Source organism: Perna viridis, chromosome 4, assembly GCF_037379345.1.
Source record: "Perna viridis isolate PV_CMFRI_1.1 ecotype Kerala chromosome 4, ASM3737934v1, whole genome shotgun sequence".
Lineage (NCBI taxonomy): Eukaryota > Metazoa > Mollusca > Bivalvia > Mytilida > Mytilidae > Perna > Perna viridis.
In genome coordinates this window covers 15,681,820-15,699,085 of record NC_142448.1, presented here as the reverse complement: position 1 = coordinate 15,699,085, position 17,266 = coordinate 15,681,820, and the positions used below count along the sequence as shown (strand labels likewise).

The 17,266-nt window shown below is 31.2% G+C and overlaps 1 protein-coding gene and 1 long non-coding RNA gene across 6 annotated transcripts in view; one reads left to right on the top strand and one right to left on the bottom strand.

The window, feature by feature from the left end:
• The window catches only part of LOC148619046 (protein CLEC16A-like), a 59,790-nt gene that overhangs the window by 17,993 nt on the left and 24,531 nt on the right, over nt 1-17,266 (bottom strand). For all 4 annotated transcript variants that reach the window (XM_088578572.1, XM_088578573.1, XM_088578574.1 and 1 more), the window contains 5 exons: nt 16,649-16,718; nt 16,257-16,411; nt 15,482-15,532; nt 14,244-14,372; nt 1,449-1,569 (listed from right to left, as the gene is read on the bottom strand). In XM_088578572.1, the coding sequence (XP_088434698.1) occupies nt 1,449-1,569; nt 14,244-14,372; nt 15,482-15,532; nt 16,257-16,411; nt 16,649-16,718 (526 nt within the window). The remainder of the gene's footprint in view (nt 1-1,448; nt 1,570-14,243; nt 14,373-15,481; nt 15,533-16,256; nt 16,412-16,648; nt 16,719-17,266) is intronic.
• Nucleotides 4,143-14,443, top strand: LOC148619047 (uncharacterized). 2 transcript variants are annotated; one of them, XR_015921516.1, is made up of 3 exons: nt 4,143-4,180; nt 12,835-13,048; nt 14,130-14,443. It is a non-coding gene; the product is annotated as an uncharacterized LOC148619047 (long non-coding RNA). The 2 variants fall into 2 exon arrangements; XR_015921517.1 differs by lacking the exon at nt 4,143-4,180 and adding an exon at nt 9,532-10,308.

Sequence of the window (17,266 nt, the reverse complement as noted above, 5' to 3'; positions counted from 1 at the left end):
GTTCATTTTCAAGCAGGTTTCTCTTCAATATGAACAGGGCTCAATTTTACTTTTTGTTTCAAATCAATAGTCAATTACAAGAAAACTAGAAATCCTCAGAACAGAGTATCATGTAAAAGGTTGAAGGTTCAATACCCAGGTAAATGAAATTTCAAAGGTCCTTGGTCAGAAATTGAGGGTCTGGGACTATTCAGCCCTTGATAATAACTATTATGAGTTTATGCAAATGACTTGTACATAATTTATTATTTCATCATTTTAGGTTACAGACCACCAATTCAACCAATGAGCATTCGGAACGTACGCAAAAATAGTCCTACGCAAAAATTACCCCTGTTCCTCATAGTGCTGTGAAAAAAGTTCTCATCTTATTTAAAAAATTTAAACAGTTTCTGAAAGGAAAAACATTTCTGTACATTTTATAGGTGCATTTTGCTTCTTGTGATGTGAAGCCTAATCTCCATAATGATTTTTAAATATACCCCTATCTTGTGAAAACACTGGGATTTCCCATGCTATTTATAGACCCTTCACTTCCGGTGATCGGTACTGCACTGCAAGTCTGCTAACCCCACATGCCATTCTGAGGATTGTGAGCTGACATATGTAGAATCATGCTGATATATAGTCCTCTGCAGGTTAAAGTTAAGGTAAAGTCCAGAGAAGCCATTGAATATTGTGAAATTAGCATAGAAGCCTATGGAAAGTGGAATTAGTGGTTTTTAGCCTTCATGCAACTGTTGATTGAATATTTCATTCCTTCCTTTTAAATTTCTATCTTAGTAAAACTAATCTTAAATCCCTTGGAAATTTGTGAAACATCCAATGACAATGCAAATTTATATAACACAGTAAAATACTACCTCAAGTAAAATATAGTTCTTGAAGTGATTCTGGTTAATTCGTTTTAACTGGAAATGGATGAACAATCGACATACACGGATGCATGTAATTACATGAAGTACTGTAACATATCAAACATTAATGGTAAGTTTAATCAAAACATACAAAAGGTCAACTGTAGCAGAATTAAGATTGTTGTTAGACTAATTATAAATAAATGTTTAGAAAAAAGGTCTGGAAAGGCATAATAGTCAATATCTGCAGCCTGGATAAACAATTTATCCCAGAACAACAGAATGATGGACAAGTGTAAATACAGTTTACCTGCATGGTATAAAACTAAAATTAACAATGGTGTTTATGGACAATGTAACTATATACATCTTCATGATTTTGGTGAGGAGGGAAAAAGAAAATGCACCATTAAGGATCAATTTAACTTAATCACCTAATGAATGTCAAGGACACAATAATCACCTAATGAATGTCAAGGATGCAATGATCACCTAGTGAATGTCAAGGACACAATGACCACCTAATGAATGTCAAGGACACAATGATCACCTAGTGAATGTCAAGGACACAATCTAACCATGAAGACTTACTTAGATCTAGAATATCCGATACTCTGATGCAGGAATCTTCCTTCGTCAGTGGTAACTGTGTTTCTGTCTCTAGTAATAAGGATAAAGACAAATCTCTCACCAAGAAAAACACTCGGATGGCCTACAAGAAAAAACATTATCTGACTCTACAATTTTTTACTACTTTAAGTACTTTCACCTGATTGCATGATGGTGCAATTCAAAACCTGATTAAAGACAAAACCATATTTCTCCTTCTTTTCTACTGAATTTGTTCTATTACAATCAGACGAAGAAAATGATTCAATTTTGAAATTTTTTTTTATTACATGCTGTTGATGAATTAACAAAACTTTTTATAAACATCTTGAGATGTGTATAAATAAACAAAATTTCTTATAACCATGAGAACTAAGCACAGGTACTACACACCTTTATCTGGGTATAAACATTACATGTTAAGTCTATGGCTGAACCAGTATAAGGTCCAATTTTTGTAGTGACCATTTCTGTCAAAGTTTATAGCGGGACCGATTTAACTTTAAGTAGGCATTGGGTACTGTGCACTTACTAAATTTATTCTCTTAATATGTAGGTATATGGTATAAATAAATTTACAGACCTACAGCAGGTAAATTAAGCAGGTGTCAAATTTGATAGAAACTATGGTTAATCTGTAGGGAGATTTCCTTTTGAAATTCTTTTATGCCACAACTCATTTGCGCCAGTTTATTTTTCAAATATTGTAGTTGAATTGTGCCCATAAAATAAACATAGATATTTAACAGGTAAGCTGGAGCAATTGGTAGTCCTTTTTGGTGCAATTCAACTACCGGAAAAAAATTATGATCCAATTACACAAATGTTCGTACAAAAGGACAGTGCCCAATCTTTGATGTTTATAATTGTGAATTTCTATTAGTGATCAAACCTTCAACATGTAAAATGACTATTACAGATCATTATCCTACCATACTATTGAAGAAAGGATTTATAGAGATATGGTTAAACAACTAAGAAAAAGTATTAAAGAGAAAAAAAAATCCTGTATATATACCAGATTGTAATCACAGTATCAACCCTTCATTAAACTTTTCAAACACATTATAAAGAAATATTATCATCTTAAACCACAACTATCATCTCATTATCTGTAAAGAATAAGTATTACACAAAGAAAATGTGTCCTTAGTTTGGCTATATATATATAAAAAAAACTAATGTTTCTAAACCTAAACTGAAATTAGAACTGTATTTCTAGAAATGTTTGTATTGTGCTATTGGCTAATAACTCCATTCTTGTTAATTTAAAGTACAAATCATATTTTAGTAGAAACCAGAGAATTCCCATACATCACAATACAACATTTGTATAAGTACATGTAAGACATTATTTACTACATGTACTATCAATATATCACTACCTATAGTGTTTTTCAATTTCACTGATTTGGAAAACAAAACTTGGATATTGAACTAGAACATTACGAGCGGAGCCAATAATGCATGAGGAGTCTGTCCCCTTAAGTTTGTCTTAATACAGATAAAGAATATTAACTTTTCCCATATCAAAACATCAATCCAAATAAAGAACAGATACAATGAAGCACAACCAATGCTCCAGGGTATACAATAGTAATTTTATTATATAAGTTCCAACTAAAAATTGCGAAAATTTGAAATTTGAAAAAATCGAAAGCAGAACAAAATGCTTATACTAATACCAATAATGAATAGAATTTCTTGAAGCTATATGGAAATAGCTGGGAGCATTTTTGAGTCATTGTCTAAAACTTCCCTCTTTTCAAGAGTACGGACCTATAATTTAAAAAGGTAAATCAGAAGCATTTTTGAATAATGATGCGAAATTTGGAGACAGACATACAGAAAATGGTATCCCATTATATGTCTAATCTAGAAAGACAGGCACATAAAAATCCTTGCAAAAAGTGTGAGAAAAAACAAAGAGATGGTCAAGTATTTTTTGTCATACAACTATGCTATAGGTATTTTGTTGATGTAATGAAACATGATTTCAGATTTGGTGTTTGTGCTGACAAAATAACAATTCATCAGTTTGAGTTTCACAGTTGGTTTTGATCTGGTTATAAAACACAGAATTCTCTCCCTATACAGAGTATGATAACATGATATTTTTAGCACTATCTGTGAAGGTAATATATTTAAAATTAAAGGAACAGAAAATATTTACTAACAAACAAAATTCATTTCTTTAAGAATATCATACAGTTTGGTTAAGAAAAGTATGTCACCCTAGGCAAACATATATAGTCATCCTGATAATCCTTTTACAGAAATTGGTTTTCAGAAAAAGGGCAAAACTGAAACTAAAATCATAGGATATGTTATGTTTTTGTGTTGGTATTAACTTAGTTTGGCTGTAATAGATAGTTCTGGAGATAAAAGCCCACATTCAGCATTTTTTTACAAATCAACTTTACAACATTAAGTCAGTTTTTATTGCCACTTATGTTCCTGTAGTAGTATTGAATTCCCTCAGACTTGTACATACACGTATTCTCTAAAACAAAGTATTATTTGAATTTGAAATTATTTTGGAATTTAGAAAAATGACCAAAAAAAAAAAAAAAAACAATTTGTAAAATTTAACCTAACTGAGGGGGATTGTCATGCCGGCATGGTTAAGGGGTAAGATTAGTTGAATAGCAAAAATCCAGGAAAACTTACTTATCTCCCTTAGTTGTGACGGCATGACTAACCCCCTTAGTAGGGTAAGTTTTATAAATATTTTTTCTACTTAAATCCAAAATAATTCCAAATTCAAATAATACCCTGTTTTAAAGACTTCATATTAGTAGATGTAAAATTACACCTGTGGTGTATTATTCTTGATTCCCTTATTTTTATAGGAAGTAAAGAGGGGATTTTAAGTAGTACAAATAATTCACACTTAAAAAGCTCAATAAAAAATAACTTCCTGCACCTTATTCTATTAGTAATATACATGAGTTGATATTTTTCACAGAAAAAATATATAAGACCAAAATCTACCCTTGACTTTTAAATGACTTTATTTACTTGTTTATTTCCCTAATTTGAAATAAATTCTCAGAATATAGGATAAGGAACCAGGAAGTGAAATAGATCAATATTTATCTATGTATAAATATCTACATGGGAATTAGTTTAAACCTAACTTACAAATCATTTCAAGTCGGGTGCATTGTATCAATGGTTTTTAAAAATAACTGAACAACATGAAATAAAAGTGTTTTGCACTATGACCTTCTATTGTGTAATTTACCTGCTAATAAGACAACAGATCTAAAGAAAAAAAGGTATGCACTTGACATTTAAACAACTCTATTTTTTCTGGTGTTCAAGTGTGCACATCTATTACAAAAAAAAAAGAAAAAGTGAAGACTTGAAACTATAATTTTAAATCAATATTAGAAAATGTATAGAAATCAAGTAAAAGTAATACTCAAGTGGCAATATCATGAAAATTTACTTTGTGGGAATTTTTTTGGGAAATTCCTATAAAATTTCTAAAAACTAACCACTCATAATAATCTTATAAAGAAAAAATATAGTACATTATGTTTATATACACATAATGATTTGAAATTGAAATACTTACCCAATGAGTAAGTACAGGAAAAAGACCATAGCAACAATGACATAGCCTTACATATTGAAGGCACTTTTAGTAGACAGCTTTTAAAGTTTTTTTCTTTTTATACTTTAAATTGTTACCCAGAAAAATCTGTCCCATCAAAGAATCTAAAGCTATTTAAGGCAATGTGAAAATACAATTTCTTGTCTAAAGGTAATTTTTTAAAATGAAGAGATTTTTTTTATTCTGTAAATATGATTATCTTGCTTTGTGTCATACTTTCATGTAAGACTTGTATTAATGAAACTTATACAAAGTAGAAAATTTTAAAGGTGACTTAATGTGACAGTACATAAAAAACAAGCATCCTGAGAGTATTGCAAAACAATACATAGTCCCCTAAAAGCTGTTTCTATCACTGACCCAAATACTACCTTGGATCATCAAGTATAAATGACAAACTGAGGAAATGACCTTGATTTTGAAACTTAGAAAAAAATCAGAAAAGCAGAACAAAGTGTAAACTTGATCCGTCACTCATCAAGGTTGACTCACATACCAAAAATTAGCTCAATATCTGCAAGCATTTAGTAAAAAAGTGTGAAAAACTTAAATATTGGTATATTCAAGGGCCATAACTTGGAAAAAATCAGCAAAGCAGAAAAAAACCTAAACTTGATCTGTAACTCATCAGGATAGACTCACATACCAAACACCAGCTCAGTATTTGCAAGCATTTAAAAAAAAAGTGAAAAATTTTAATTTCGGTAAATTTATCAAAATGAAACCATCAAGGTAGACTCATGTACCAAAAATAAGCTCAATATCTGCAATCGTTTAAATAAAAAAGTGTGGAAAACTTCAATTTTTTTTCGGACCGACGAACAGACGGATGGAGTGCAATCTAAAGTCTCCTTCAGCTAAAGCCGGTAGGGGACTAAAAAAAAAAAAAGACTAGGAAAATGTTAAATGTAAGAAATATTCAAAGTCCAAGGTTTTTAATTTTGACAAAAATCAACAGAATTTATACACAAATTATCAAGATACACTCAAATACCAATAAATCAGCCCAATATTTAATAGCATATGGCAAAAAATACATCTTTTTAATAAATTTATGAAATTAAGTCAATCCATCAAAAATCAGTGGAGCAAAGTAAGTGAAAAATTATTGGGTTTTCTATCAAGGTCAATATGTACACACACAAAAAAGAAGGAAAAAAAATTAATACATGGAGGCACTGAGAAACAAAGTTCAGAAAGTGTGATTATAATGAAATACAAATGATTATGTTTAAGGCCTTTTCCAGCAAGTGGTTGTCCAACTTGGTGCCATCCTAACTTTGGAGTATGGAATTCCAACCTCTTACATTGTAACCTTTACTTGTGTCATAACATAAATGGAGCAGATGTAAAACATTGATGAAACTGCTACCAATCTACATCTCTCTATGTTAGTGTTCAGAGAACAAGTTTGGAAAATGACTTGTTAATAGGCACTTATACAATGATAGTATGATGGGAGAACAGCGAAGATTAACTACAAATTGTTGATACCTCCTGCCCTCCCTGGAAATCATTAAGGAAACCTAAAAAAACGTTATTCAGATGGAAAAAGTAAAATAAGAGCAGCACAATAGTATCACTGCTGAGATTAGTGACAGAAAAAATAAATTACAGAAAAAAACATGGACAAGGATAAAACAGTACATTCCATCTCCTTTGGAGCAGGGATGTAATTAAGATTTGACAATATAAATCTTTAAAGTTTAAAATCATACCATTTGTATTTTGTCACTTAACTTGTCACTGATATTCAGGTAATACAGGTATAACTGTACCTGAACTGGTTTTAATCAAATTAAATTTTCTTGACCCATTAAAAAAGACAAACAAAGCCTTATCTAAAAAGATTTTTTTCTTCAAAACTAGGTCTACAAATAAATTCATGTCACTAAAATCTTTTTCAGTAAGAGATTATTTCTCAGTATACTGATCACTATAATAGTAAATACAGTCACAACTAGGGAGAAAAAAATAAAGGTAAAAAATATGGTAGTGCCAATCATTCAACTATTAAAGGACAAACAAATTACTGTTATCCATTATTCTTTAATGTTTAAATTAGAACAAGTGGTTGATTTACTTAGTTTTATCAAGAACCATAATGATTGATGTATTTAAGGTAAATAGGACATTTATAATATGACAGTTTTACAAAAGAAGGATGATATGATATCTGCCATGAAGTCTAAATAAATATTATGAAATGACAATTTCTTAAAATTAAGGACCTACCACATAATATTATATTATAACTGATGATTTTCAGGGCATTACATCCAAGAACAAACCTTATACTTTATGCTGTGGAGACAAGCCATTCCCAATTCATATAATTTCAATATTTGACAGTATTCCAAGCTTCAAACTTTCTACTTTTATATTTTACATTTCGCAAGCTAACCACGTTTGCTCAGTCTTTGATAAAACAGAACATTTGAGGAGAATAGGTTATTAGCTACTGTTTCTAACCTTATAATTCATAGAAAGGGGGACAGGGTTAAATTTTCAAGTTATCAATTGTAATATTTCCAAGTGAAATAAGACTGCACAACATATGCTAGGTTATTAGAATTTTCAAACTTGTCTTAAATATTATAACTGTTAATTTCTGTAAAAATTTATCCAAATATATTGTGAATAATGTAAGCCTGAAATTACTTCAGAAATTGTCCAAGATGATAGTCTCACAATATTGGCTGGTTAATGCTGATTTTTATACTTGTCAAGAGAGATGAATGGCAGTTACCACTGACAAAAATTTAATGCAAATGTAGGTGTCAGTGTACTTACAAAAACTAATTTCGAAAAATCTTGATTTCAAAGGGAGATATTTCATACAATATAAGTTGGTTATCATATGATAGCCTGACAACCCCAGCATGTAACACACCAGGGGTACCCCATTCCACCACCTGGGGCACACAACCCAGTTGCTCTGTGGGCAGAGTGCCCTAGCCCCCGTGTAAGGTTCTGAGCACTATTTAGTTTCCTTTCACAACAAGATTAGTGCTGTTGCAGGCCTATTCTTTTGACACCCAGACTTGCACAGGTCCAAAATGTTTAGGGGAATTTGTCACATTTTTCTCATCAAAACTTACTAAATCTGTTAAGGTATTAGCCCAAAAGTATAGTTTTTTTATGCATGTCAGTCTTAATTCAAGTAAAACTGGTCAATTTCTTCCATTACATAAAGATTAAAGCAAAACAGGTTAAATGTACTCTTCATTTGTATGGCATTTAAACACCTCCTCTTATTATCATTGATCGCATGAACAATGCTGAGTACTTGAATGAGATATCACACAGAAAAGTAAATTGTAGATTTTATTTGTTAAGTGTAACAAAAAATACATTAAACCATATGAAATTACACTGTTGACATCGCAATGTTTTCTACAGAAAAAAAAAGAATTTTAAACCTTATTTAAAGAAATGAACATTATCTTACAAACACATTTATCAAAATACATTTACCAGGAATCTAGTATAAGAATAGGAGATGTTGTATGATAGTTTATGAGACAGTCATTCACCAAAATCTGAGCAATGAACAATTAAACTTCTACAGGTTACAACACGGTCTTCAATGATGGGCAAAATCCAATACCATATAGCAAGCTGTAACAGGTCTCCAAAGCATATTTGTTCCAAGAACAAGTGAACTTGTTTAGAACTATTATGTCATTATAACAGCTGATGATCCCAAGGTGGCCTCAGACCACAAACCAGTAAAACATTACATTTCTTTTTCCATAAGACTAATTTACTGTATATACCATGAACACAAAATTTATTTGAGGTATTTCTCCTTAATGAATTACACTAAGAGGAAAACAAACTGGGAGTTTCTCCTTACAGCAAGACATGCCTTCCTCTACTTTGATGTTAAAACTGCAAGTTCATCAATTGTCAACAGGTGGTTTATCATAATACTTAGAATTACAACAATGACATCATAAAAATTAACCATGATAGATAGATATTTCATCTCGACTTGATAACTTTTAATATTGAATAGGTTTCTTGCTATGTTACCTTGAGAAAGGACCAGGATTTTTTGTTCAATTATATAATTTTCATAAAAGGACAACAGGTATCCTTAAGACAATACCTGGAAACTTGTATGGACTTGCATGTCAAAAGTTATAAATAATCTATCAAATAAACCCATCCAACTAAACAAATGAATGATATTCATCAATTACAGATAATGAAATTTGTGACCTTGTTTGGCGAAAAGGATATGAAACCACATCATATTGAAATATGTAACACATCCTGTACTGCTATTCTAACTTTGTTATAAGCATGGTTTAACCAATAACATATTATAAATGTTTGTCATATTTCAGTCACAATAAAAAAAAAACAATCATTTTATTTACATAAGAGTTAAAAGAAATGTTTTATAATGAATAACAGTAAAACAGTCATGATAAATTATAAATGAAGGGCCAAATCAGGTCTGATCATTCCTATAATCTGGTCTGGCTACCAAAACAGGCCTGATCATTCCTATAATCTGGTCTGGCTACCAAATCAGGCCTGATCATTCCTATAAACTGGTCTGGCTACCAATGAAGTGTTCGTTTCTTTAACAGTTATGATGATAACTTCCAAAATTAAATTCAACCTTCAGTGTTACTGAAGTTATTGTCAAGACACAAGAAAAATCCATGTTTTTGTCTCCCTGAACAGTTGGGGCCATACCACCCAAAATCAATCTAATCCTTCTTTTTCTAGTATAAAAACTCTTGTTAATTTAACAATGTTAAAATTTTTTAACAGATTCATCAAGTAATACAAATGTTTTAGCACAAGTTCAACTGTCAATGATGACAGCACCATTTCATAATACAACTGTTAAAAAGATCAAGATCTGATATGTAAATGCATGAGACAAGCCATGACCAAAAAAACATGGCCAACATTAACAAAGACAGGCATTAAATCATTGCGTAATCAGACCTACATTTGAACATATTTATAACACTGTCATACTTAGGATCAAATAGACCTCTTTAAATGGTCCTTCTTCATCTTTTTTTTGGGATTTAACACATGGCCTGATTTATTATAAATAAATATGATTTGAAAAACCAAGTTCCTTTTATAAATATGAATGAAAATAGATAAAGCCAATCCTGAATTTTTTAAACTCATACTTTTCTTATCAAAGAGAAATAACTCTACCTAATTAAACAGATATATTTACCGGTAAGTCATACCTTAATTTACAGGAATAGCTATTTCCTTCATCAAAATAACATTATTAAATAATTCATGGAAGTCTTCAAGTTCCTGATATTTTACAGAATTTTTGTTATAATATTATAATATTAATTGACCATTAACTACCTTATCTAGTTCATGTCTAAAGAGTTGTCTGTTTATCAGTGAAATTGAGTTCCTACTGATTTATCTGATATCAGTCAGGGGTTGAAATATTTTTCTTTTTTTTTTTTTATTTCTCTTCTTTTATTGTTCTGTGTCATTGAAGTAGAAATATTACCATATACAACCTAAAATGTATGTATAAAACCCAAGAAGGAGTTTATGAAAGAACCTCATACATTATATGATCTAGTCACTGTAGACTGCCTACAAATATTACTTTGAAACACTATAACAAAATCCAAAAAATGAAAATAAGCTAGTGCCATAAAAAAAACTTCTTATGACTATTTATAGCAACATGCATTAACTTTGAACTTCAGTATCAGGCAACAGATCTGACAGTATGAGGGCACTGGAAAATTTTAACAGTTATAATATTTAAACAAGAATAATATTTTTAGTCTGTGTGATAGAGGGTATTTCATAACATATCTGATAGTCAATATGCATTATAATAGAACCTTAAAATAATTCCAGTTATGTTTTTTTCGTAGGAATGTAGAATAATATGAGATATTTTTAACTATTTAAACTGTGAAAATATTTTAATGAGAAATTTTTAAAGTGCTTTTTCACCTAATTTAGCTGTAATTATTTAATAATAAACCTAACTTCCACAAATGCTTTCATTGTTGAGAACATAGTCTATTAGGCCTTCAAAAGGGTTTCCAGCCAAAATATATGACTGCATATGTTATGCATACATCACTTATCGTATACTAGAGGATGCCTGTGAAATCGCGGTTGATTGAGCAAAGGGGACACTGTATTAATTTGACGAATCCAAACACAATGAGAAATCGTTGTAAAGGATCTACGATCATCTACCATACATCAATGGTTCACAGTTTTGTTCATATTACCTTAATGTTTTAAAAGGAGTTGACCATTTACCTTTCAGGGGGATTTAGTTTTCTTTTGACTCAGAATTTCCTTTTTTTACTTTTCTAATGCATGTAAGTGAATTTTTTTTTTTTTATTCACATTACTTATTTTTTAACTATTCCTTACCAAATTATCTTTTCTCCAAAGTCAGGATCAAAATATTTTAAACAACAAAAGAAAAAAAAAAAAAAAAACTCCATTAAAATACATTTGCAATAAACAATCTGACTGCTCCAGACATGCGTTGCGTCAATGAGGTATTTTTGCAGTGATCGATTAATTCAAGATAAGCAGTCTCTATATGTAACCCTGGTGCTATGAGCTGGTTATTCTGCGGCTTTGCCCCAGTTATCACTCCATGGCTAGTGGGCAGGAAGAGAGTAACCTTGATTTTTATTTTGTAAAGAATTCTACTTATGTGCACGTTATAGGGGACCTTCTTGGTCTGGTTTGAGGGGTTTAACGTTTTTTCAATGTCGAACTTTCTAGCATTTTGTCCCATTATTCTGCAATGGTTATCAAAGAATTATGCCTAATAATGCTTTCAAGTAGGTTATCAAAGTGGTCTCTAGCTAACTCAAAAAATATTTTTTTATCCAGCTCAAAAACGAACTTGCATGTATTTTTGTCCTTAACAACTATACAAAGTTTTGTTTATCAAATGGGAAAACACCGGGAGACGAACGGACAGACAGACGGACACTCAACTGAATTTTTATGCACAATAAAAAGTTTTGGTTTCATTCACACTTTATCCAAACTGTGCATTTTGATCAATCAGAACTTTATATCATACAATGTAATAAAAGAAAGACAAATACATGTATACTATAAGCTTTCCAGATTTGGTACTACATTTTTAAGTCATTCTAAATGTGTAAAATGCCATTTCCTGTTTGTTTGTGATTGATGATCCTGTCACTTTTTTTTTATTGTTTTTTTGTTTAGTTATATTTTGTTTTTATTTAGGGGAGTGGAAGGGAAGGGGAGGCTGGGTAGAACACCTTTAAATTTTCTTAAAGTTCTGCTCCACCCAGTTAAAAGGTGCATAATAAATTCTTAAATTTTAAATAATTCAATATTTTACTCAAAAGAATGGGTAGGGGGTTTACAAGTCATGCCAGTTTACACATAAATAGGGGGAGGGGTACAGACTTTGAGTGCAGATGTCTGGACAGTTTTGCAGCTCAGAAAAATTGTAGGTATCGTTTATTTAAGCAAAATAATGAGCATACAACACTCATGTAACACATGTACACATGATCCAGACAGTACGTTGATTGAGCAAGCGCGAATGCCTATTATACCACACAGACCAATGACGGTCTCTGAATTGGGTTATTTTCCCAAAAATTCGCATTTTCAGTAGAAAATAGATTGTTTCAAAGACAAATTTAGGGAGTACACAACACTACATTTATACCTCATATCACAAATATATTAAACATTGTATGGTTTCAGAGGAGTTGCCGCTCAAAGAAATCGGTCCTTTTCTTTAGTAGTACAGATTCGTTAGATGGACCTATAATAACTTTCAGCCTAATTGAATCATGTTAATTTGAGAAAAAGCAGCTAGTACAGATGGGAGAACTCAATCTGGTGTTGACCTGAATCTTTCTGGATCGTTAGAGCCCAATCTGATGTTGACCTGAATTTTTCTGGATAGCTTATTAAAGTATGTATTTGATACTTCTTTACCTTCATAAATACTGGATCTAGGTTAGGATGTCAAGTCAGTCAAGAGTTAATACTCAAGATCTTGTTGGTTTTAATAAGCAATAATCGAGGGTTTACTGGGTAATTTATTGATCTGAAAACTTGTTATGAGCAGTTTGGATTTATTGGTCATTCTCAATAAAGGGTCATTTCCTTCAAGACAGTTTACAACATGCAAATAACTGTTGATTTAATGCAGTAATTCAGTTGTCACTCAGTTAAAGGGTTTTATGAATAAGCCAACAATGTTTTACTAATTTTGATTAAACGATTCAATAAGCCAACAATGTTTTACTAAATTTGATTAAATGATTCAATAAGCCAACAATGTTTTACTATGTTTGATTCAACGATTCAATGAAAAAAGTTAAAAGACAATTAAATTTAGAGACAATGGAGTGTCTCACTAATTCACTGAGTGTCCTTATTGGACGTGACAATTAGTTCTTTTTAAAAAATGTACAAATGTCCAATGTTTCTAAAAAGTTCACAAACATGTGACTAATTGCCTTGTTTTTATTGGTTTAGATTTACAAATGCAAATATTTACAACTATTAATTGAATATTACACATAATTGAAAATCAGCATTATTTAGCAATTATCATTTTCTACTTTATTTTCTAAGACTCTTTGGTGTTCACAAGAAATTATAATGAATGAAAAGACAGGGATAAACGTCCATTTATTATGACACCCAATAAGTCGAGTATCATTTTCCTATTTGATACCCAGTACTACAGAATGATAACTGAGCATTCATTTAAATCTCTGGTGATAGTCAGTACTACAGAATGATAACTGAGCATTTGTTTAAATCTCTGGTGATAGTCAGTATCACAGAATGATAACTGAGCATTTGTTTAAATCTCTGGTATACTAGTAAATGGTCAACAGTTAATTACATAAACATCATTATTTACACCAAATTCACCTTTTATTGATCTTTTTTTCTGAATCAGGCCAGTTTTGATTATAGAACAATGCAACTCAATGCATTTGTGAAGGGCAATCATAGCCAATATCCAATTTTCATTGCAGAGTAAAAAGATACAGCATTAGAATTTCACAACAAATCACAATAATGAATGCATGCAATAGTTACTAAATTGACCATTATAATATACATTCACCAGTTAAAGATTTGTTACTCACCCTTCGTGCTCTCTCAACCTCGCCACATGGCAGTCTCTTGGAAAAGGCAATACCAGTAAGTGGGGTACCAGTTGGAGGTAACAGTATTGAAGCATCCATGGTCAAATACTCAACATTCAATGGACGATTCTAAAGAAATGAAATATAAATCTTAAGCTTATCTTTTTAACTATTGAATAAATAAAATGTATAGCATGATATGACTCCATATGTTCCATCTTGAACGGTAAAACTATTGACAGAATATCAAAGATAACACATTGAGGTAACATGAAAAAGTTACAGTGAGTCCAAACTACTTTTAATGGAAAAAATTAATTTGCCACTGCTAGGTCTGAGTTGAATGAAGATGGTGAAACCCTGAGTTTACCGAATGCCAATTTTATGACATATGTTAGCAGTGGAGAGATGGAAACAAGCAAGAATACCAAACATTGCTCTATCAATAAACTAATTATACATAACTAAGGTAGCACCAAAGCTAATAAGTACTAATTAATAATTGATTTGCAGTTAAATTTAACTAATATGATGAAGGTAAAACCTTTTAACGCTCCCAAAGAAACATTAATAAAAACAATTTTTATGACCTGAGAATTATGGGTAATATTGATGACAAAATTTTTGTAAACATTCGGGAGCAGACTATAAGGCCAACCCTATCTTGGAAAAACTATGATTCGATTTGTATTTAATTATCGAAACTAGCAAATATTTTCCGAGACTGGTTTGGCACTCAATCGCACATACACAAGTATACACAAATATAGCTGCCATTATGCTGTTTTTTCAGCTCCTGAAAATGCAGGTACAAACCGGATATGGATGCTTTTTCTTGCCATAAGTATACAGAATCAAGTTGATAATACAACCATAAACGCTCCCTTTGGGAGCATATTAAGGGATGACATGATGTTGACCACTCAGTATGGCTTCTTCCTCATTGACATGTAAAATTCTGTTATTCAAGGTCTCTATATCTGAGTTCATCCACTATGATAAATATTGGTCAAATTCTTGATTATGTGGTTCCACATCACCCACAAAAAAACACAAAAAATAAATAACCCATGAATAATAGTGAAACAACAGTAGTTTCTTTTTTTCTTTGGAGACTAAGTGTTTTCATAGGTATTCAGAAGACTATGGGAAAATTATCGTAGCGTCATATTCTCAATTCTAATATAAATGTAAGGATTGCATTTTAATCATGTTTAAACTCCATTGTAAATCTTTACCTTCATTTCTCTATATTCATCTTCAAACATGTCCAAAAACATCTCTTCACTCTGTAATGATATAATCAGGGTGAACAACATCGAAGTAAATAAACAGTCAAATACAAAATTGTTAAATTGTAAAATACAGATTTATAAATGCAGAAATCAGTGATTAAACATAGCCTTCCTTGCACACAGCCAAACAGAAAGAAGTGGGATGCATTTTCACCTAGTTAACTTTGTTCGGGTTGGGCTATACACGTTAACCAGTAATGAAGTATCAGTCAATATTAAATTCACACTGCATGAATCACCTCCTATCTGATTTTACCAGTAATAAAGACTGTTACTTAAAGCTATAATCTAAAGAAACATTAGAATTATATACTTTTGGAAATACCAACTATGTAGGGTCTAATTCCATTCAATGATACAAATTCTAGTTTTCATAATGTTGTTAAGGAATAAAAATTTGACCAGGTTGTCTTGAACTTTGACTGTGACATAAAAAATAGTGTGCGAGATTCTCTAGTGGAATAATTATATCTTCACTTTACTGATTTCAATGAAAGAGGTTACTATAAGAGTACAGATATTTACAAGGGTATAACCATGTAAGGATGGATGAAAACATAGCAGGAAGTTAACACGTCCCCCTTTTTAACTTCCTTGGTATTGAGACAATAACTATTTCTAACAGGATTTTGCAAATAAGTTCTGTTTTAAACATAAAATATCACTTTTCCACAAAAAAAACAGCCATTCAAGAAGATATGTCACATGATGAACCAACCTTATAGAAATTTCTAAGTATCTGTGTACAACACTCTCTGGCATTCTCTACACTAGCCAGATGTCTGTCCTGTAGGTAGGACTTCCCATTCTTATATACCAGCTGTTTAAGCAGCTTGATAGTCAATTCCAATGTTGATAATCTGACTTTACTACCTACAGATAAAATAAAAGTTTCTTTTGTTAAAAGATTATTTTGAAGATGCTCAAGAGAAAAACTTCAATCCTAACTGGAATTAAAAATGATTTTATAAGATAGATCAAAGCTATGAAAAATTAAAAATTTAATTTTTTCATCAATATTGAAAAAAAAATGAGATTTAAAACTATCAAAAGTAAATTGACAATGCTAATGCATAACTGTGCTTATCATGAATTGTCTCCCTTACTTACCACTCTGACAAGCTAAAGTAATAATTCTAATCAGTCTCTCTACTAATGCCACATTATAATGGTCCTTGGTCTGAAAGAGAATCAAATATCAATGTACAATAGGCATTAAAATAAAACAGCAGGTGAATTGAAACAAAAGAATCATAGGGCCATAGTTTTTTTAATTGTTGGTTTTACCACATTTTTCCAGCAAGAGAAAAAAAAAATTGAAATTTCAGTTTTCCTTTCAGATTTTTACTACTCTGACAAACTGACAATGAAAATATCATTACATCTCATTTTCAAATGAAAGTGGTGTACAATGTCTGTTTTAAGTTCTGTTCCACAGAAAACTAGAGAGAAATAGGGAAGGTAAGTCAGTAAAGAGACCAAACACAGGAGAGAATTAGGGAAGGTAAGTCAGTAAAGAGACCAAACACTGGAGAGAAGTAAGGAATGTGAGTCAGTAAAGAGACCAAACATTGAAGAGAAGTAGGGAAGGTAAGTCAGTAAAGAGACCAAACACTGGAGAGAGGTAAGGAAGGTATGTCAGTAAAGAGACCAAACACTAGAGAGAATTAGTGAAGGTATGTCAGTGAAGAGACCAACACTGGAGAGAAGTAGGGAAGGTATGTCAGT